The sequence below is a fragment of the Elephantulus edwardii genome, unplaced genomic scaffold, assembly GCF_000299155.1.
Source record: "Elephantulus edwardii isolate Elephantulus edwardi_28Jun2011 unplaced genomic scaffold, EleEdw1.0 scaffold00223, whole genome shotgun sequence".
Lineage (NCBI taxonomy): Eukaryota > Metazoa > Chordata > Mammalia > Macroscelidea > Macroscelididae > Elephantulus > Elephantulus edwardii.
The window spans coordinates 4,492,707-4,514,012 of record NW_006399973.1 but is presented as its reverse complement, the minus strand read 5'-3'; the positions used below and the strand labels follow the sequence as shown (position 1 = coordinate 4,514,012).

At 49.5% G+C, this 21,306-nt stretch overlaps 1 protein-coding gene across 1 annotated transcript; it reads right to left on the bottom strand.

Moving 5' to 3' along the window:
• Positions 1-7,783: 7,783 nt before the first annotated feature.
• On the bottom strand, positions 7,784-16,274 carry HPCAL1 (hippocalcin-like 1). The gene is made up of 3 exons (XM_006898207.1): positions 15,879-16,274; positions 12,189-12,294; positions 7,784-7,881 (listed from the first exon to the last, which is right to left on the bottom strand). Exons 1-3 carry the CDS (start codon positions 16,254-16,256, stop codon positions 7,784-7,786), a joined length of 582 nt encoding a protein of 193 aa, XP_006898269.1. The 5' UTR covers positions 16,257-16,274.
• Between the last annotated feature and the right edge of the window lie 5,032 nt (positions 16,275-21,306).

The following is a 21,306-nucleotide window of genomic DNA, read 5'->3' as shown; positions in this document are numbered from 1 at the left end:
GATCAGTAATTGGAGAGGGACATCGTGCTTGGGAGGATGGAGGAACAGTGCAGGGGAAGACCCTCTATGAGATGGATTGATTTAGTGACTGGGGTAATGGGGGTAGGTGTGTAGGAAACAATAGGATTGGCACAGGATAGAGCAGGGTATAGGGCTACCCTTCCATCTTCTTTTGATGCTTACTTGGATCATCAATTCTCTGCCCATAGCATCCTTAAGTATTTCAACTTACAGCTGGAATTAGTTTTTCACTTCCTTCAGCTTAAAAAAGGTCAAGCATTTCAACCATTTGCCATCCCTGAAAAAAGAAATACTTATTTGTGTTTTAAATAAAACTGGTGTAGGAAAAAAAAAAAGTCAAGCCATATTGTTCCTTTTGATTTTCCAACTCCAGCTCTTTGCACATTTCATTACAATACTTTCTCTTTCTGAGCTGTTCTTTGAAATCTTCTGTTCAGCTCCTTTGTGATTTCTTCCCTTTGTTCTGTCTTCTCAGTGCTCTAGTGTAATACTCAGAGTTTCTCCTAACATCCATCTCAATTTTTACTTCCTCCTCTCTTTGCAGTAACCTTTTGCATTCTTCATGAATAATATTCTTGATATCCTTCCACAGCTCGTCTGGTCTTAGTTCATTAGTGTTCAAGTCTTCATACCTGTTCCTGAGGTGATTTTTAAATTCAGGTGGGATAGACTCAAGGTCAAATTTTGGTTATTGTAGATTTGATTTCATTTTCTTTGGCTTCAGTTTGAACTTGCATATGAAAAGTTGATGGTCTGTTCCATCATCAGCACCCAGCACCTGGCCTAGTTTTCACAGTAGATACTGATCTTCTCCAGCGATTCTTTCCACAGATGTAGTCCATCTGATTCCTGTGTGTACCATCAGATGAAGTCCATTGTATATAGTCGCCATTCGTGTTTCTTTATAAAAGGAATTCGCAATAAATCATTGTACAAAATTCGATCATTCTATCTCCAGCCGCATTTCTGTCCCCAAGTCTAGGCTTTCCGGCTACTGTTCCTTCTTCAGGTGCTCCTCTGGGCCTCAGTGTCCTCTACTATATTGGATATGACAGGGCAGAAGGCAGGGGTGTGTAAGCCACACATTCAAGCCGTTCTCTGAGCTGCAACCACTAGGGGGCAGCATCACCTCATGCTTAAAGTTCCTCCGCGCTCGGCTGTGAGTCCTAACCGCGCAGTGGTGAAGTACTCCGCTGCTCAGTTTGAATGCAGCAGCGGCTCCGCAGGAGAAAGAAGGGGCGGCCGTCTCCCCTCCATGAAACTCAACGGGGCAGTTCTACTCTGTCCTGTAAGGTTGCTATGAATCCGCAACTCCGCCACTGATTCGTTTGTTTTTTGATGCAGTTAGAAATGTGACAAGGTTGTCACTCAGCAAACAGTGGCAGAACGCTAGTGTATGCAGTACACCAACTGTGACAGGTGATCCCTGATGAGCCACAGGGAGGGGGGAGCACAGGACAGCGGTCCCATCGTCCTCATCCCCTGTTCCTAGCTCCACGCTAGGCTCAGCCACCGGTGTGGGGTGGAGGGGCTCTAACAGCCATGAGGATCATGAGCCACGTGGCTTACTTTCTGCATTCGGTCCTGAGCCCAGCCCTCGCCCCGCCTCCCTCAACCCTCCTGCGTCTCTCCTAAGTGGGGCAGCTAGCTCCCCGTCAGGCAGGCCTGAAGGGGCCACTGGAGCCCTTGGAGGACTGGTTCCCCGGGGTGGGCTTCGGGAGGGACGGCCTGGGGACTGCAGTGCTGGTGAGGGTGTGTGGGACAGTGAAGGCACCATGAACTTGGGAGATCTGTGTGGCCACAGGATGAGCCTGGGCGCACTGCTCACAGGCAGGAAGAAGCTGCCTTTTGTGGGGGGTGGGGGGTGCAGCCAAGACTGGCCAGGTTTGCTCTCTGAGGTCTAAATGTATCTATCCTCGGACATGGCCCTGCCAATTCACATCTGGCTCCCTTGGAAGCTGCTGGAAAGCAGAAGCCATCTCCTGCCTTTCTATGGGAGAGCCCCTGAGGGTTCACTGCCCATTTTCTGGGTGCCTCCAGTCCAGCGTTCAGCCTCCAAAGACCTTGACCCTGGAGCCAGGCTGTGCTCCCTCACACTCTGGCACTGTCCTCATGGCGCCTGCAGACTGTGCGCCCTGGCACTGTCCTGCTCGGCCGAGTTTGGCAGTGCCCCAAGCTCACCTTTGGTAGATGTTCGCTCAGCAAAAACATCCTCCTCCACGTCCAGGCCCACCGCGCTCCTTCGCCACTGGAAGCCTGGCGTCTCCTTTGAGAAGCCTTCCTGACTTATGATACATACTCTCCGCAATTTCCTAGCCCCGGGCCAAGGAGAAAGGCAGGTGGGGCTCCCTGCAGACCCCTAGAGCGCACAGCTTTCAGGACTTTGGCGGCAGCGCTCAGGTGTCCAGAGGGGTAGAACTCCTGCCCCCTGCTGGTGGAGTGAGCGTATGGCTGCCAACACGAGGCTGAGCCGGCCGAGCAATGTCTGATTTAGAGTCATCTAATCATCATCCCATCCTCTAGCTTCTCCCAGCGTGTATTCGTAGTTCAGTTCTTGTGTTTTCTGGACAGGAGTCCTGGGAATAGTCAGAAAAATGCAGACTAGACCCTTAGTGTTTTCCAGAGGGTCAGCTGACTCCATACGTTTAACCTTACGGCACACACACACACACACACACACACACTGGGGACAGCTATCTAGTTGTTGGATGCCATCGACTTGACCATGACTCATAGAGATCTGAACCTTGGCCTCTCCTGCTCCATCCTCACCATCTCTGATATGCTCAAGCCCGTTGCTACAGTTACTGTGCCAATGCATCTTGTTGAGGGTCTTCCTCTCTTTATCCGACCCTCCACCTTTCCCTGATGGATGTCCTTTTCCAAGGCCTGCTTCCTCCTGACAACGTGCCCAAAGTGTGTGAGATGAAGTTTCCCCACCTTTCACCCATTCTAGGTGCACTTTCTCCAAAAACAGACTTGTTTGCTCTCTTGGCAGTCCATGGGATATTCAATATTCCTCACCAACACCACAGTTTGAAGGCACTGATTCTGGTAAAAGGTGTATGTTTCAAATTTCTAAGCAAGGTTAACTTGACGTGGCCATGCAGGATTGCTGGGGTGTGGAGTCTCTAGCTACAAGAAGGCAGAGTAAGGAGACCATTGTAGGAGGATGGTGTAGGAGGAGGCTGCGCAGACTCTGGTCAACGTCGCAAATTGCCACTAAAAGACAGGAGGAAGCCATTTCCCACAATGGACTCTGGAAGCGCCCGCTCCGAGACCGAGAAAGGGCTGCCCAGAAAATTCCTGCTGGGAGATAGTTTTGGATATCTGATAAATTGGGCTGCTTGACACATGGCTACCATCTTTGGTGACTGTCTCCCCTCATTCCGAGACAGCTGGAGCTGGGTCCACTAGGATCACCAGATTCATATCTTTTCTATTCAGATAAAAGTAGTCTCTCCCCCTTTACCATGTGTGGTGCTCTGCTCTCCACTTGTAATGCTGCCAATTTCCTCCATAAATACTATTTCTTTGACCTTTGACATTTCTAGATTTGCTTTTGTAAAATTTACACATCTCCCTGAGATTCATTCAGGCTGGGCAGGGCTGTCAAACGCACTCCCTGCCTGTTTGTAGCACACAGACCACAGATGGCTCTGCGGGTGTGTGTGGGTTCTACCACAACCTAGCCTTCTGGTGGAGCTCCTCGGTGTTGCAAACAGCTCAGCGCTTGACTACTAGCCAAAGGGCTTGCCATTCAAACAATCCGGGGGCATCTTGGAAGATAGGCTTTGGTGGTGGTATACTGTCAAGTCAGAACCTCCAGGAGGTTTTTAAAGGCAGTGAATTGCATGGAAAGGGAATGCCCATCTTACTTCTGCTGATGGATTCAAACCATTGTCATGTGCCATTGGGTCGGCAGCCCAACTCTATCCACCAGGCTACCAGAGCTCACTGAAAGCCCTACAGGGCAGTTTTGCTCTGCACACACGGGTTCGGTTCCAGGAGGTGGACCCAGCTTGTGGCCAACTAACAACAACTTTCAGGTGGTACCCACTAGCTCAGAAGGCCCTTGGCACACTGACTCATCATTTCTCTTTTAAAATGGAGACATGGAGTCTCAAAAGGTATAAAAAACTAATCCCAAGCAAACAGCTGCCGTCACAGAAAACTCAGGATGATAACGCAGGCTCCGAGGTACGTCCTCCACAAGCCTTAGCTCCAGCTCCCCTTCAGGTCCCACTGGCAGGTCAGACACAGGGGCTCGCCAGCGTGAGGGGCCTAAACAGGACAAAGACATACCTGGAAACGGCAAGGATCAAAGAGGTGGTGTTTGTGGGTGGAAAGGCCGTGATATGAGAAAAGTCAGGAAGCAGACGGGACAGACTCTGCTGGCTTCCATTCTTCCTGACATAACTCACTGCTTTCTAGAAGGAATTTGATTCACTGCCTTTGGGGCACACAGACTGCACCACCAGAGCTCCCCACCTTGCTAAGAGGACCTCAGCTCTCTTCCCTCTGCCATGAAAGATGGGCGATCTCCTCCATTGCAATTTACAGCCTTGGAACCCCCTTTGGATGGTCAGCTCCCCACTTGACAGCAATGAGCTTGAATTCTCTGGTGGCCTAGTGGTAAGTACCTGTCCTGCCATCCCAAAGACATGCGGTTCAAATCCACCAGCTGCCTGTGGGAGGATGGGCAATCTCCCCGCGTGACTTACTGCCTCTGAACACTCGTGGAAGGTCAGTGATGAGCCGGTTCTGACTCGATAACACACAACTATGGATTGGATTGTGTCCCCCGACCCTATGTATGTGCTAGAACCCTGACCCCACACCTGTAATTCTCTTTGGAAGAGGACTTTCTGGTTTGTTTGTTTTTTTATTCTTTTTTTGTGTGTGTACCATCAAATCAGATCTGACTGGTACAGGAGGAGATTGTCCCTCCTTCGCCGACAGAGCATCTGGTGGATTTGAACCGCATACCTCTGGGATTGCAGTGCAGCTTTTTGCCACTAGGCCACCAGAGCTCCCTGACTTTCTGGTTTTATGTTAATGAGGCCGTTTCAGCATAGAGTATTTGAGATGCCACATGGTCCATGGAACCAAGAAATCTATGGACTACGGAAGCTGAGAGACAAGACTCGCTGCTGTCCAGTCAGGTGTGACTCCTAGTGACCCTCCACCGTTTGTTTCTGAGGCTGTAAATCCTAACAGGAGGTCACCACCCACTTCCTCCCCCTGGAGTCACTGGTGGACTCGAACTACCGTGATGCCTGGCCTTTGAGTTAGTGGTGCAACTCCCTGCCCATTACACCTCCACAGCCCCCTCTTGTCACAGACAGCACCCTGAATTTGGCCATTTAGTCTTTTAAGTGGTCAAAAAAGGTTTGTTCTTTAAAACTGCCCAATGCGGCACTTCCAAGGAGCCCTGGGGGACCAGTGGTTTTAGCATTTAGCTACTAACCCAAAGGTCAGCAACTCAAATCCAGCAGCCGCTCCACTGGAGAAAGATGTGGTGGTCAGCTGCCTGCACGATTACAGCTTGGAGACCCTCTCAGGAGGTTCTGCTGTCTTCCAGGGTCACTGTGAGTCAGAATCGACCTGACGGCAGTCGGTGGAGGTGTTCCCATTTACAGCAGCACACTCGTAAGCCAAAAAGAATGCGTTCCTGAGCAACACATCCTGTGGTGGGCCAGTGGGGCTCTCCCTTACTCTCAAGCCAGTCATGGTGACCTCAGTCCCCAGGCAAGGCAGTGGTCTGGGCATGGCACAGGGCAGGTTGGGCCAATGAGACATGGATGCTGGGCAAGTTTACCCCCCTCTGGAATGCAGAACGGAGAACTTGGTGGGTTTATTTCCTTCCTCTGGATGACTATGACAAGGGGCTGGTATGTGTTAGAGATTGTGAGAATGGCATGTTGTTGTTGTTAGGTGCTGTCGAGTCGTAGACGACTCATAGCGACCCTATGAACGAACAGCCTGAGCACTGTTCGTACATAGAGTTTCCGGAGGCAAGCCATTTTGGAAGTGGATGCCGCTCCTGCTTCCAGGCTTGATTTAGTCGGAAAGCTCCAGCCAACACTGTCCACCGTGGGCACCCATTACCACGATTGGAACATCAGTGTCTCAATGTTCAGCATGAGAATGACATAGGACAGGAAGGTGTTCAGATCGGTTGTTCATAGGGTAGGTATCAGTCGCACGTGACGGCACCTAACAACTGGATGTTCACTTGTCTGTGGTCCTGTGGAAGTGTGACAGCCATGTTGGCACTCAGAAAAATCACTTCTGAGAAGAACTGACTTCAAGAAGCTGGACAGTAGGGCAGTAGGGATGGTGAGAAGAATCTGGGCCTCTGATGATATAGTCAAGCTGCTGATTAATGCATCAGGATGTCCCGGCCCTCCTGGGGTGTAGTCTCTCTCTCCTGGGGTCTAAGTGAGGTTTTCTGCTGCCGGGCCTAGGCATGCTCTGACTGCCTCAGGGAAGGTAGGATGAGAAACCAGGCCTGTCTGACATCAAGACCCAGCACGGTAGTCCACACGGTGTCCTCCATGGCAGGTGGAGGAGAGAAGGAGAGAGAGACGAGGAGAGAGAGAGAAAGAGAGGAGGAGAGAGGGAGAGAGAAAGGAAGAGAGAAGGAGAGAGGAAGAGAGAAAGGAGGAGAGAAGGAGAAGGAGGGCTTGTGATGGACAGATCTGTCAAGAGCAGAGCAGGTGTCTTTAAATCACATTATCACCCCGCCTGTAGCAGACATTGAAGAAAGGGTGCATAAGACCTATATAGAGTGCCAGCCGAGGTGACAAGGGAGGGGCTAGATTGGCAAACAGCAGCTGCAGCCAGGTGGACCCACCTTCCCTGGCCGACCACTGAGCACCAGGACCCCTAGAACAGGGGGCTTTTCCAGGCAAGTGCACACACACACACATACACACACAGAGACATCAGAGAAATCTGTTTATTTGATCATTTTAATACAGGAAATGCCAGAGCAATCAAAAGGGAGAACAGGCCTCTGACACACACCTGCATTCGTGACACGGACGGCAGGGGCCCTGGGCCCTGGGCTCACATGCATGTCGTCCAAGGTGGGCAGCGTGAGTGCATAAACACCACAGGACAGCTGGGCTCGGAGGAGTCACAGGCCACGAGGGAACCACGCTGGGAAGGCAGTCAGAGGCGTTAAATAGGGGACCAACACGGGACACTGTACTTCACCATACATATAATTTATATGTGAAAGGAGAAAAGACCACAGTATATATAAATGCAAGCAATTTTGGTCAGAGAAAAACAAACAATATAGGTGGAGCCATGCTCAGGGAGAGACTTGCTCTGTCTACTCTCGCTCCGTCTCTGTCCCCACCTCTCTGGCTGCCACCTGGGATTACAGAATACCTCAGCCGGCCTCAGGGCTGTCTGAGAAAGTCCTATCTAGAACCTTCCGTGTTGTTCACAGGCTTCCTGCAGGCGGAAGTTGCCCGGGAGCATGAACATCTTAAACCATGCGTGCAAACATCCCCGGTGAGTCACCCGGAAGGGGACAGGCCGTGATGGGGGCAGGATGGGAGGACTGTCACGCTGGTCGGTGAATGAGGGAGGCGAGGCCAGCTGGGCCAGGCAGGCACGATGGGGTCGCCCGGGCACTGGCCCCGGAAGAGCAGGAATGATTTAGGAGGCATCCACTTTTGCAAGCAAAGCTTAAACGGCAAGACAAGCCCATGTGTTTCTCTGTGACTGTCCAACACCTGCTTCCTTAGAACTGGCTGGCGCTGCTGGGGTCACACTGTAACAGTCGGACGATGGAGGGGTCACTCTTGGCACCTTTGATAAACTCTTCCAGGGACAGTTTGCCTGCAGGGGAGAGAGGATGGTAAAAGTCAGTATGACCCAGAGCTCATGGCTCTTTATCTTTCTGTCCCGAGTAGAAGGGCCACAACTTGGATGTCAGGCATATCACCGCCTCTTTCTTCCCTGTCTCGAGCCTCCTGTCAGCATCTCTCCACTCACTTCCTGGGCCTTTCTGAAGAGCGTTTTCTGCTTCCATGGTTGACTGTAAAGTAACTAAATGGACGTCCCTAGGATTGTGGTTGTTGATTGCCTTTGAGTCAAGCACGACTCATGGCAACCCTAAGAACAGAAGGCCTGAAGCCTTTCTATAATTATCGACATTTATCAAAGTTCATAGTTTCCGGAGGCATGTCAATGCCACTAGTGGCATGATATGGCCGACGAGGGTAATTTAAAGCCTTTCAGACGACTCCGCTCACTAGACAATCAGGACTACGTGACTTGTCAAGTGAAAAGATGGCCTTTTGAAGATTCAGGGCTGAGAGGGCCACTCAGGGTGGGAAGGGCCTCAACAGCCCAGGGCCCAGCTGCCTGCTGGAAGCAGTGCCTGACCTTCATCATCCACTGACTGTGCCGTGGGCGGCTGCCCTCAAGCTGAGCCTCACATTCTGCTTCTCCAGTGTCCACTCCGCAGGTGCGTGATGGACCAACAAAGGTAGAAAGGCCACGCAAGGGCTCAGCTGGCGTCCCCCTCACCACTGACCTTATTCCTTCTAGAATTGAGACATAGCAAAGTGGATTTTAGGATTAACTTGACGACTTACTGCCAGCGTGATGGGATTGACTAATAACTGATCCTCAACTGAGTTCCTGAGGCTGAAAAATCACATGGAAGGAGATTGCCCATCTTTTTTGCCCAGAGCCGCTGCTACTGGTGGATTTGAACCAGTTTAGAATTAGCAACACAATTCCCTATAGACTATGCCACCAGAGTCCCTCGGCTACAGGGCACCGACACTGGGGCCAAAGTGTCCCCTCCCAGGACACAGATGAGAGTGACTCCGTGCCAAGCTGGGTGGCCAGGGGCAAGGACCTGACGTGGTGGGCTGGGTATTCAGACAACACAGGCCACTCAGAAGGCACTGAGCTGTGGCAGGCTGAGTTTTCTGACCACCATGCTTGACTCTCATATTAATAATTCTTTCATGAGCCCAAACTGTGGGCACCACAGCAATTATCTGCTACCCTTTGAGCTAAGACATGCTTTTGTAATTCATATTAAAACCAGAGGACAACGTGGGGTCAGCATTGTTCTGGTAGTCTGGCTGATCTTTGTGATGTACCAGTTGGCTGCGCCGTGGGGAGAAAGCTGAAGGTCTCAGCCGTGGGATCATGACACGTACTTCACAGCCCTGCTGTACAGATAACGTAAGAGCTCGGAGCTGGAACCCAGCACACAGATGCAACACAAGCATGGAAGGTGTGTCAAGTCAGGGCCTGTGCTCAGAGCCATCGGGGGTGAGCTACTAACCTTTCCATGCCTCAGTGTCTTTGTCTGTAAAATGGGCTCATGGTGACTCAGAGGTGGACAGAAGATTGACGTGATGGGTTCACCACTGTGACTGGTGCCGAGGACACACTTGGAAGCTGCTTCTCTAAATCCCTTTTCAGAGAAACAGCCAGCCACTTAGAGGCAGAGGCTGCCTCTCTGAACTCCCCAGCTTCTCCCAGAGAAGGATCCAGCAGAGAGACAGGCATTCCTGGTCCACCAGGAACCCTGTGCAATGTCCAGGCGAAGGAGCGGACTGGGGAGGCGAGGACGTGTGGGAGGGGACAGCCCTTCAGCAAAGGATGAGAGTCTAGAGCTGTGCTGATGTAGACAGGGGGTACCAGGCCTTGTCACTACCCTCACATCGCTGCTGGTGGCTCTGCTGGCCACTTCTTCATGCCTTGGGCTTCTGACCACTTAAGAAGCCAAGCTGGGCGTGGAGGTTTTCTTGGCTGTATGATGCCTGGGGTCTTTGTGTGGAGAGGTCTTAAGGTCTCCAGAGCCGTGGGGAGTAGAGCTGTCAGGCAGGCCCAGCTGTGTCTTTCCTCCCTTCCTCCCCCGCCACCCTCCGAAACCTAAGGCTCTCCTAGTCTGGAGGTACAGGGGAGCCTGGGCTGGTGGCCACAGCAGAGCCCCACGCTGACTCCAAGAAAGCCTGGACTCTCAGAGATTGTGATTCTACAGAAACTCTTCCCCTCCTCACAGAGAGACAAGGCGCTCGGGCTAGGGCTGCAGTGGTTAGTGGATTTCCAGCAGTTGGCTGGGCTCAAGTCACATGAGCCCTTTAATTAAAAGTTAAAAACGGCACTGCACATTGAGGGATGGGGCAGGGACAGCCACATATTTCTCTGGGAGGTCCAGGGACCCTGGGGCAAAGGGTGGGAAATTGTCCGTTTCTGCAACATCCTTTCAGAAGACCCCAGGATGCCTTCCTCCTTCATCCTCACCAGGCTGCTGCCCCAGCCTCTTTGACAGGACCTGGACTTTTCCCTCCAATAGTCCCAGGGAGAGATGGTACCTCTGGGCTCACAGGAGGAAGTGCTTCGTCCCAGCAGACACATTACCAAGATGAACACATCATCCAAGCTCACAAACAAACCTGGAAAGATTCCCATAGGTGGCACGTGGCTGGCCCAGCTCTGGAGGTGTGGGGTTGGGAGCAGGGCCGGGGACCGAGTGGTGGTCATGGACAGCTTACCTTGGGACACTGCGAGGTTACAAACACTAACTTCCAGGCATGGAGCCGGAACCGACTCAGAGCTGAACACTCCTCCTGGTTTCTAGAGGCCGTAAATCGCATGGGTGGAGCTTGCCCGTCTTTCTCCCCAGGAGCCACTGGTGGACTGCAAACGCTGGAGAGGCCACCACTGCGTGAGCAGCTCAACTGCCTTCACAAAAATGAGCCAGTCCTTTTTGAGCGCCATGCACTGTGTTAGAGGTTTACAGGCATTTTCTCATAACCACATGAGGTTAGATTTACTACCCCCATTTCACAGAGGAGTACACGGAGGCCTGAGAGAGCCAAGATCTGATGCAGACCTGTCATCACCCAGAGGCTGTGCCCTGAGACTGGGAAACATGTTCGCAGTCAGCCCAAAGGTGATGTCAGGCACTAGGCTGTCTAGTTTTATGTGTGAATGTGCTTTGAAAACTGTTAGTTCACTGTCTGCCCTGCTTTATTCTGCCTGCAGTTCAACCTAAAAGCCTCCTCTTCCTGCCGGCTTGGTCTTTAACTCCCTCGTGGAGGGCCCTTTTGCAAAGTTTACAAATCACTTTTTGGTGCATTCGCTATTTTCAATCTTTATCACAACTTGTTGTTATGTGCCGTAGAGTTGCTTGTGACTCACGGTAATGCCATGTACGACAGCTCTGAACCCTGCTCTATCCTGAGCCAACCTCACTGTCTCTGACATACCTACCCCATTACCCTAGTCACCGAGTCAATCCAGCTCATCCAGAATATTCCTCTTTTGCGCTGTCCCTACACCCTCCCAAGCATGATGATGTCCCTCTCCAGGGACTGGTCCCTCCTTGCAACATGCCCGAAGTATGTCAGATGAAGCTTCAAAATCCTTGTCTCCAAGAAGCAGCCTGGTTTCACCCTTTCTGTAGGGAATATTTCTTTCTTTTATAAAAGTCACATCTTTTCATTCAAAAGCAAACCTAACCTTGCTCTGTAACTTAATGAAGTTGGTAGGGGGCACAGCACCCTCACTCCGTTTCACAGCCAACCGCCTCCTCCTTCCTCAGGTCCCATCCGAGCCCCCAGGGTCTGCAGAGTGGAAACCTTGGTGTGCCGTCATTGATACTGTTATAACCAGTCCTCCTCTGAGGCCCATCACCTCTGCTACAGTGTGATCCTGGGGTCCGTGGGCCCAGCCACTGTGGACAGAGGTACACCCAAACAGCACTTGCCTCGGGGTCACCAGGGAGCCTTACACCTCAGAGGATGGCAAATGGGGACTAGCCAGCTTCCCTGGATCTCATCACCAGGACCTTCTGACTCCAAGCCCTGTGGGGTCCAGCGGTGATCAGCACACCTGCCCATCCCTCCCGCACCTCCCCCGCCCCAAGCCCATTTCACAAGTGATGAGATGCAGCCCGGGGGCCGGTGATGTGCCCAGTGCCACAGGGCTGTGAGCAGGGAGCCAGAACTCAGACTCCAAATCCTGGCTGGTGTCCATACAGGGCAGTTAAGCCAGCTTGGGTAAGGGTGGGCTGGGGGCAAATGAGAAGCTACAAAAAGAAGTGTCTCAAATACGACTTAGCTCCTCTCAGCCCTGCATGCACACATACCCCCACACCCCTCTTTCTTCCTTACCATCATTGTTTGTGTCCATCTGTCGGAAGATCTTGTCTGTCCGTTTCTCCGGAGTGGACTCGTCCTCGGGCATTTTCATCACTGAGGACACCATTTTGTAAATGGCCTGCAGGAGAAACAGAATAGATGTGGTGCGTCGTGGGTTCAAACCTGTACCGGTGTGGGTTTGGGGCTTTCTTCAGTGGCCGCAGGCACCCTTCCATGATGGAGAACAGGTCCTCCCCACGTTTAACAATGTGAGTGAAGCTCATCTGTGATGACGAGCCAGAGAAGCCAGACATGCATATCCAAGTTCAAGTTCAAAGACAGGAACGATTAACCGACTCTGACTGACAATAATAATGGGCTGTGTCTGGGCATGGGGTTGACTGGGAAGGGGCATGAGAGAACCTTCTGGGGAGCGGGGCGACTGTAATTCAGTGAGTAGTTGTTGTGGGCCATCGAGGCAGAACTAATGCATAGCTGACACTCCAAAGGGTTTTCAAAGGCTGCAAATGGCTCAGGTGGAGAAGTTCTACCTTGGAGCAGCTGGTGGGCTTGAACCACATACCTTTGGGTTGGCAGTGCAACTTCTCTAGGCCCTAATTCAGTTACAGTGATGGCAAAAATTTATTACGTGGCTTTGAATCCATCAGCTGCTCTGTGGGAAAAGGATGGCCAGTCTCCTCCTGTGTGATTATTTGCCTCTGAAAACCCACTGGAGGGACAGCTATGGGTTGGTTCCGACTCAGTGGTAAACAACAACACTCAATAGCTATAAGCACGTTGTCATATGATTTTTAGGGAGCTTTGGTGGCACAGTCTGTAGAGAGTTGCACTGTTGACCCAAAGGCTTCCCCTCTCTGGCAGTTCAAATCCACTAATGACTCCGAGGCAATCTCCTCCCATGTGATTTGTAGCCTCTGAAAAAAAATACTGGAGGGTCAGCTATGATTCAGTTTTGACTTCACAGCAGTGACTTTTTGAGTTTGACATGATGATTAGACCTCAATTTCTCTTTTTTAAAATTTTATATGGAGAAAGGATGAAAGTCTCGCAACTGTCAAGGACTTTCGTTCATAGGATCGCTATGAGTTGCCTATGACTTGATGGCACTTAACAACAACAACAACAACAACATATTGATTTGCGTACAAAATTCATGTACATTGGGTATCGTTTATTTATATTGTGTTTCACACATTTCTTCTTTTACATTGAGTTTCACATGATCAAACATATAAATTGTGTTTTATAAAATTAATCACCATTTAAAAGAGAAAGAAAGAAGATTAGGTCCTAAAACTCAAAGGGTGATTGTTGTTGTTATGTGCCATCAAGTCGTCTGCCACTCATAGCGATCCTATGTGCAACAGCTCTGAACCCTGCTCTTTTTTTTGAGCCAATTTCATTGTTTGGGGTAATGACCCCCATTATCAAGTCAATCCATTTCACTCAGGGTCTTCTGCTCCCGCACTGTCTCTCCACCCTTCCAAGCAAGATGTCCTTTTCCAAGGACTGGTCCCTCCTGGCAACATGAGCAAAGCATGTGAGATGGAGCTTCAAAATTCTTGCCTTCAAGGATCAGCTTGATTTCACCCTCTCCAAGACAGACTTGTTTGTTCCCTTAGAAGTGCATGGTATATACGCAATACTTTTCTCCAGAACCACAACTCAAAGGCATCACTTCTTGTCCAGCTCTCTGATGCACAGCATGTAAGTGTGAAGACCATAGCCTGGGTCAGTTGCACCTTAGTCTCTAGATTGACACCATTGCTTTTCAGGACTCTGGAGAAATTCCTGACAGCAGATTTTCCCAAAGAAATTAGTCTTTTGATTTATTGGCTACTGGGACCAAGAGTGTTGATTGTGGAGCCATGCAAACTAAAGCTGTTAAGAACCTCAATTTCTTCTCTGTTTACATTGATGTTGCTAATTGGCCCAGTGGTGAGAATCTTTGCTTTCTTGTCAAACCATATTGAACACTGCAATCCTTGACCTTCTGCAGCAAATGCCTCAGGTCCTCCACAGTTTCAGCCATCAAAATTGTGTCATCTGCATAACGCAGACTGTTGAGAGTTTTCTTCCAATCCCGATGCCACATTCCTCCTCACAGAGCTCAGGTTCCCAGATGATCTCTTCTGCATATAGATTAAAAAGGTATGGAGAAAGGATATATCTCTGGCATACACTTTTCCTGATTTTGAATCATGCAGTATTTCTTTGCTCTGTTCTAATGACTGCCTCCTGGCCCAAGTACAGATTTTGTATAAGCCCAATCAAGTGCTCTGGGATTCCCATTCAAAGCCTGCTGCTGATAGGGCTCTAGAGGCACCAAGGGGCTGGGCTATGGGCTCTTTATTTGCTTTCTACTCTGGAACAGTGAGGGGTTGTGCTATTCTTACTACCCCTAGCCCTTTCAGAGAGATGCTCATGGTCTTGTGTCCCCTTGTTCTGTTTACTCCTTTTTAGACAATAGTCTAGGAAGGACTGGCCTTGGTATAGAGAGACTTATATGTGGGGACTCCCTCTTTGAGGAGTCCCAGAATGAACCCCTAGGATCTAGGAAGAAGAGTATAGGTGTGATGCAGGGAGAGGCAGGTCCCAGCCGAGGGTCTGCCTCTGTGGGTCTCTGCTCTTTAACACACATCTTGTAGGCTATGAAGTGAATAAAACTTAGTTTCATCCTGGAAAACAGTGTGATCTGCTATGCACACTGCTAGAACTATACTGATAGAAGTGAAGTCAATGAGAAGATGTTTTACTAAAATAGTGCTATTTCTGGGACAGGGTTTATTTTAGTCTTCACTTAAGGTTTCAGGTCTACTTTATAATTGCACGTTCCTAGCAAGAGATAATGGAGCCCTGGTGGTGTAGTCTGTGGGGAGTTAAGTTGCTAAGTCAAAGGCAGTCTCTCCTGTGACTTGAACCCACCAGGGTTTCAATGGGAGAAAGACTGGCAAGCTCCTCCTTGTGATTCATGACCTTGGAAATAGAACACAAGGTCAGCTATGAGTCCATTCCGACTTGAACAATGAGAGAGTGAGCAACAGTTAAATGCTTAGTTAAAAGGTGGATAGTTCAAACCCACCCAACTGCTCAATAGAAAGGCATCATGATTTGCTTTCATATAAGATTCACCGCCAAGAAAACCATACAGGAAAAAAAAAAAGAAAGAAAACCATACATGGCAGTTCTAGTCTGTCTCATGGGTTCACCATGAGTTAAACACTGACTTGGCAACACCTATCAATGACAGCAGGGACATTACGAACTGTGCATTTCTCCAATAAGAGATTTTACAAAGTTCTTGGCAGGTATCGCTTGAAAGCATCAAGAATCTTCTCATTACTACAACTTGCAGCTTCGTGACTTGTGAAATCACTTCTCTGAGTATTGTTTTAGGAAATAGGGCCATAAAGACGAGACCAATTAAATGTGCTTAGCTAAGGTCAGATATTTAGCAATGTTGAAATGGCTTCTATTACTGATGTCTGAGAGGACCAGCTCAGACATGTGACAACTACATACTTTTTAAAAAGTCACTCTAGTGGAGGATAGTTAGTGAACTGCTCCAAAAGGACTGCCTGTTGTGTTGGGTATAAAAGGCACGCAGCTAGGAAGCCTGTGTGGTGCCCTGGTCTGCGGTGAGACCCTGGGCAGGACTGGTGCCGTCTTTGCCCTGACCGGCCCTCCCATGGTCTGCACTACCTGCACAATCTCGAGCATCTCGCTGCGGCTGATGTAGCCGTTGCCGTCCAGGTCGTACATGCTGAAGGCCCACTTGAGCTTCTGCTCCAGCTTGCCCCGGGAGGTCACACTCAGCGCTATGATGAACTCCCGGAAATCGATGGTGCCGTCCCCATTGGTATCGAAGGTGCGGAACACGTGCTCCGCGAACTTGGAGGCATCGCCGTAGGGGAAGAAGTTGGCATAGATCTTCTTGAACTCGTCCACAGTCAGGTGGCCGGTGGGGCAGTCCTTGAGGAAGCCCTTGTACCACTCCTGCAGCTCGTGGTCAGTGAACTCCGTGTTCTCTCGCAGGTCCTGCAGCACCTCGGGGCGCAGCTTGCTGTTCTGCTTGCCCATGGTGGTCTGGGTGGGGACTGCACCTACAAGACAAGGAGAGTCACTCAGGAGCATACATGGTGGGCTCAGCGTCTGTACCAAGGCCAGGAAATACACAGAGAAAGCCATCATTTGTACAATCATTCATATTTTAACAAATTCAAGGTTCCACCTCTGGTAAGAAACACTGTTAGGAACAGACTTCCAAAAGAACAAACCAAACTGTCTTGGAAGGAATACTGCCAGAATGTTCCTTAAAAGAGAGGATGGTGAGACTTCATCTCCCACACATTGGGTATGTTATCAGGAACAGACAGTCTCTGGAGAAAGACATCGTGCTGGGAAAGGTGGGGGGTCAGAGAATGAGAGGAAGACCCTCAACAAGATGGGTCGACACAGATTGTCACAAAGGGCTGGAGCACAGCAGCAATCGTGAAGATGCTGCAGAACCAGTGGGGGTTCATTCTTCTGTACGTGGGGCTGAGTCGGAGGCAACTTGACGGCACCTCACAACAGTAACAAAGATGCCAAAGACTGCTGATGAAACAATGACAGGATACCCGTGAATTATCAAACATATCTTGACTGAAGAATGCTGACTTGTGAGGGGAGAAGAAAGGCAAGTTAATCCAATGACACTACTTCTCGGTGCCCACCAGGGGCTGAGATGCAGGGGATTAAAACAAGCCCTCACTCACATCACCCTCATCAGCTCAGGGCAGAGTTGATGGATTGATGATATATCCACACTCTTCACCCTGATCACGTCTTTCTCTTCCAAGCATTGTGCCCTGTTTATATCCTTTGAATGTTGGGCAGCATTAAGTCAGAACCAATCCATAGCTGACCCTCCAGCAAGCTTTTAGAGGCAAGTAATTGCTTGGGAGGCAAAGGCCCATCCTTCTGAGAAGAAGCTGGGAGATTCGAACCTTGTGCCTTTGGGATTGCAGCACAGCTTCTTACCACTAGGCCACCACCCTCTTTATCTTGCCTTTGAAAATGCTCCTCCCAGGGCAAGATGTAAAAATAGCAAAGACTGTCTCTCGTAGATAATGGTTGGTGTGTGCCCCCCACCCCCAATCAAGAGGCAAAACACACTTTAAGCTGAAGGGCTATAATGTTAAACAGAAAAATAATACATATATAATTTCAAGCACTTATGGGAATGTAGAAAAAGGTCCTTTCAAAAACCACAGCATAAGAACAGCTCTCCCCAAGCCTGCATGTCACACCGGCCTGGTGTGCCACCACTGAAGACTTTAATGTAGCTTTCACCTCACCCCTTAATGTTATTTTCTGACTAGAAGAGTAACTCATACACATCGCTTAATAATTTTTGAAGTATATGAAAGAATAGAAAATGAAGTCTCCCACACAATCCCAGAGGTAGTCGCTTATAATTGCTTCTAGATTTATGAATTCTAAGCCGTATTGACTGGAACCTGGCTATAAGCAATAATAAATGTGGTTCACTTACAGTTTTTTATTTTGCTTTATGACTTAGAAGATTCCATGTGTTACAGGGTAGAACTATTCCACTGGCTTTTCTCAGCTGTAGTTTTTATGGACTCGGACTGCCCAGCCTATTTCTTCTACAGTGTAGCTGGGTAGGTTTAAACCACCAACCTTGTGGCTACTGTTTGTTGTTACATGTTGTTGAGTTGGAACCAACCCATGGCTGACCCTTCAGCAGGTTTTCAGAGGCTGTAAATCCCATAGGAGGAGACTTTCCGTCTTTCTCTAGTGAAGCAGCTGGTGGATGTGAACTACCTGCTTTTGGGTTTGCGGTACAACTTCTTACCCACTAGACCACCATGGCTCTCATTTTGGTCACTGTTGTTGTTAGCTGCCATTGAGTTGACTATGACTCATATAGAAAGATCTGAACCTAGTCCTGTCCTGTGTCATCTTCACACTTCCTGACACACTAGAGCCCATTCTGGCAGTCACCGTGTCAATACACCTGGTTGAGGGTCTTCCTCTCCTTCACTGACCCTCCACTCTTTCAAGCATCATGTCCCTCTCCAAGGAACAGCTCCTCCTAGCAACATACCTGATGTATGTGAGGTGAAGCCTCATCATCCTTGCCTCGAAAGAGCACTCCAGCTGTACCCTTTCCAAGACATATTTATTTTTCTTTTGGCCGTCCATGGGATGTTCAGTGCTCTTCTCCAACACCACAGCTCAAAGTCATCAATTCTTCTTCTGTCATTCCTATTCATTGTCCAGCTCTCAGATGCAAAGCAAGCGATCAGAAAGACCATGGCCTCAGGGTCCTCAAATGCACCTTAGTCCTCAAACTGACATCATTACCCCTCAATAATCTGGAGAGGCCCCTAATTGCAGACTTCCCCAGTGCAATACGTTTCCTTATTTCCTGACTGCTGATACCAAGGGTGTTAATCGTGGATCCAGGGAAGATGAAGTGGTTGACAGTTTCAATCTCTTTTCCATCCACCATAATGTTTCCTATTGGTCTGGTGTTAACAATCTTTGTTTTCTTGGTATTGAGATGTAATCCATACTGAAAGCTGCATTCCTTGATCTTCTGCAACAGCTGCTTCAAGTCCTCCTCACTTTCAGCAAGCAAAGTTGTGTCATCTGCATAATGCAGGCTACTGATGAGTCCCGATGCCTTATTCCTCTTCAGAGTCCAGCTTCTCAAATAACTTCTCAGCACACAGATTGAACAGATATATTGAGAGAATACAACCCTGGTCACTAGCGGAGTGAAACCCACTGTGGCTGTATAGGGACCCTGGGTCACATATTTTGCCTGCTGCCTGTTTTCTCTTTTGCTTTTTCTTTTGAACATGTTATCTCTCTTAAGTTAAAGTATATAATTAGCTTCTCCCGTCCCCTCCCCTCTGGCCAAACTATAGCCTAATGGTTCAGTTGTGCTGATCACTAAAAGCTGATGGTTCGAATTCAACAGCTGCTCCATGGGAGAAAGACAGGCAATCTCCTCCCATGCAATTTCCAGTCTCCGAAAACCTGCTAGAAGGTCAAGCTATGAGGAGCTGGTTCCAACTAGAGGGCATATAACAGCAGCACGATAATAGCAGCACGATCTTTTAAAATTGCAGATGCACAAGCATTTTGGCCCAGCAATCCCAACTGTAGAAATGTACCCACAGATACTCCTGCCTGTGCAAATAAACTGCCTGTCATGTCATTTCTTGCATCACTGCCCACAGTAATAGCCAGTCCAGACGTCCACCATAATGTGTCACTGTAAAATGATCTCCAAGATGCATATTTAAGTGAAAAGAGGAAGTGGGACAGCCTACAGAGTCTGCTACCTTTAGCGAAAGAAAAGAAAATATATCCACGTGAATGCTTCCAGAAGGACTTACTAGAATGTGAAAATACTGGGTAAGGCAGGAGAAATAGATGGCTAGATGGACAGGGACTGGAAGGAATGTTCAAAATGCTGAACCTTGTGTAGATTGGGGGTTGTGTGTGGTTGTTGTTTTTTTTTAAACCCCTAAAATAAAATAGCTACTCCTCTATTTTTTGCATGAGTAACTTTACATGGATTCTCTTGATTGTCTACATGGAAGATCAAACTCCCGGTTCCCCTCCTTTCTGGTTAGCTCCTATTTTGGGAGTCATTCTTTTTCCATCTGAAAGGTTTACAGTATGTGCACTCTGCGTTGCCTATGCTGTTCTTATGTGCTGTCGGGTCAGAACTGACTCATAGCTGGCCCGCCAGCGGGTTGTCAGAGGCTGTAAGTCACACAGGAGGACTGCCTAGCATTTCCCTGCAGAGCAGCTGGTACATTGAAACTGCCTGCATTGGGTTGGCAGTGTGACCGCTTGCTCGCTAGGCCACCACAGTTTGGTTTTTAAAGCCTGATGCCTGCATCCTGTCCTCACTGGCTCTCAGTGCCTGTGAAAGACGGAGCAGGGGCAGAAAGCAGAAGCATCAACAGAACCAAGCTTGCGGGATACCCCGGCTTGGCCTAGTCCTGCCTCGAACAAGCCAGCCACATGACATCACCTCTCTAACTGCAGTTAATTTAGCCCAGAATGAGGGCAAGTGGGACTCCTATTTCACCGGAGAGTTGAGGGCCTCTGCTTGCTGCTCTCAGGATCCAGCTCTCCGGCCCATTTGAGGGCTTCTGCTGGGAAACTCAGGCCTGCCAGTGGGCTCACAGGGGCTTGCAAATCCTGATTTCAACATGTAGCAGATTCAACTTGTGATCCCTTTGGAAGCTCATGTATGGAGGATAAACAGAACGGCCACAGGGCTTTCTATATAACAAAACAATGGTAAATGTAAAATTAAAAAGACTGCTATGCCCATCATGTCTGACAGCAGACAAAAAGGAGCCACAAACACTGGAGATTTTGATCTCACTGGAAAGGGCACTAGTCAGGGTTTGGAGGTGTGGGTTTGTGGTGATACAGCTGTGATGAGACTTCTCTCTGGCCTCATCCTGATGGGCTCTCGGGTCCTCCCAGCTGTGGCTTCTGAGGACTGACGACCACACAGCAGGTTGGCTCCACACCCAGAGAGCCCCCTCGGGCAGAAGGGCTGTGTGCCCACTATGCACAGTGGCTGCTGGCAGATGTGTCTCCACAGGCACACCCAGAGGGACATGGGCTTCTCTGCTCAGACCCAGGCAGGCTCTCTGCCTGCAGTCAAAGACCCTTTCCCCCCAAATCCAAGGACCCAGGGCCAGTAAGCAGAGGGGAAAAGCACTATGAATGCTCCGGATCAGGTGTCCTCTATCTGTGCATCAGAATAGACTCAGAGGAGGGAAGCAGCCCTGCCAGAAGCTGCTCCTGGGGGGACTCTCAGGGGTGACTCTGAGTCCTGTGGACCACTCTCAACTTCTCTCAACCTCCCAGTCAATAAGGCTTCGTGCTTCCTGCGATGTCTGTGTTACGGAGTGATGGGTGCCCACCCTGACACACATATACACACACACCCATCGCCTCTCCAGCCCCTCACATACAGAGAAAAGTCAGAGTCCAGAAGGTCCATGGCTGACTCTACAGGAAGTTCCTTGCCCCAGGCACTGAGCATGCGAACCAGATGGTGTGAAAAGACGAACATAGACAC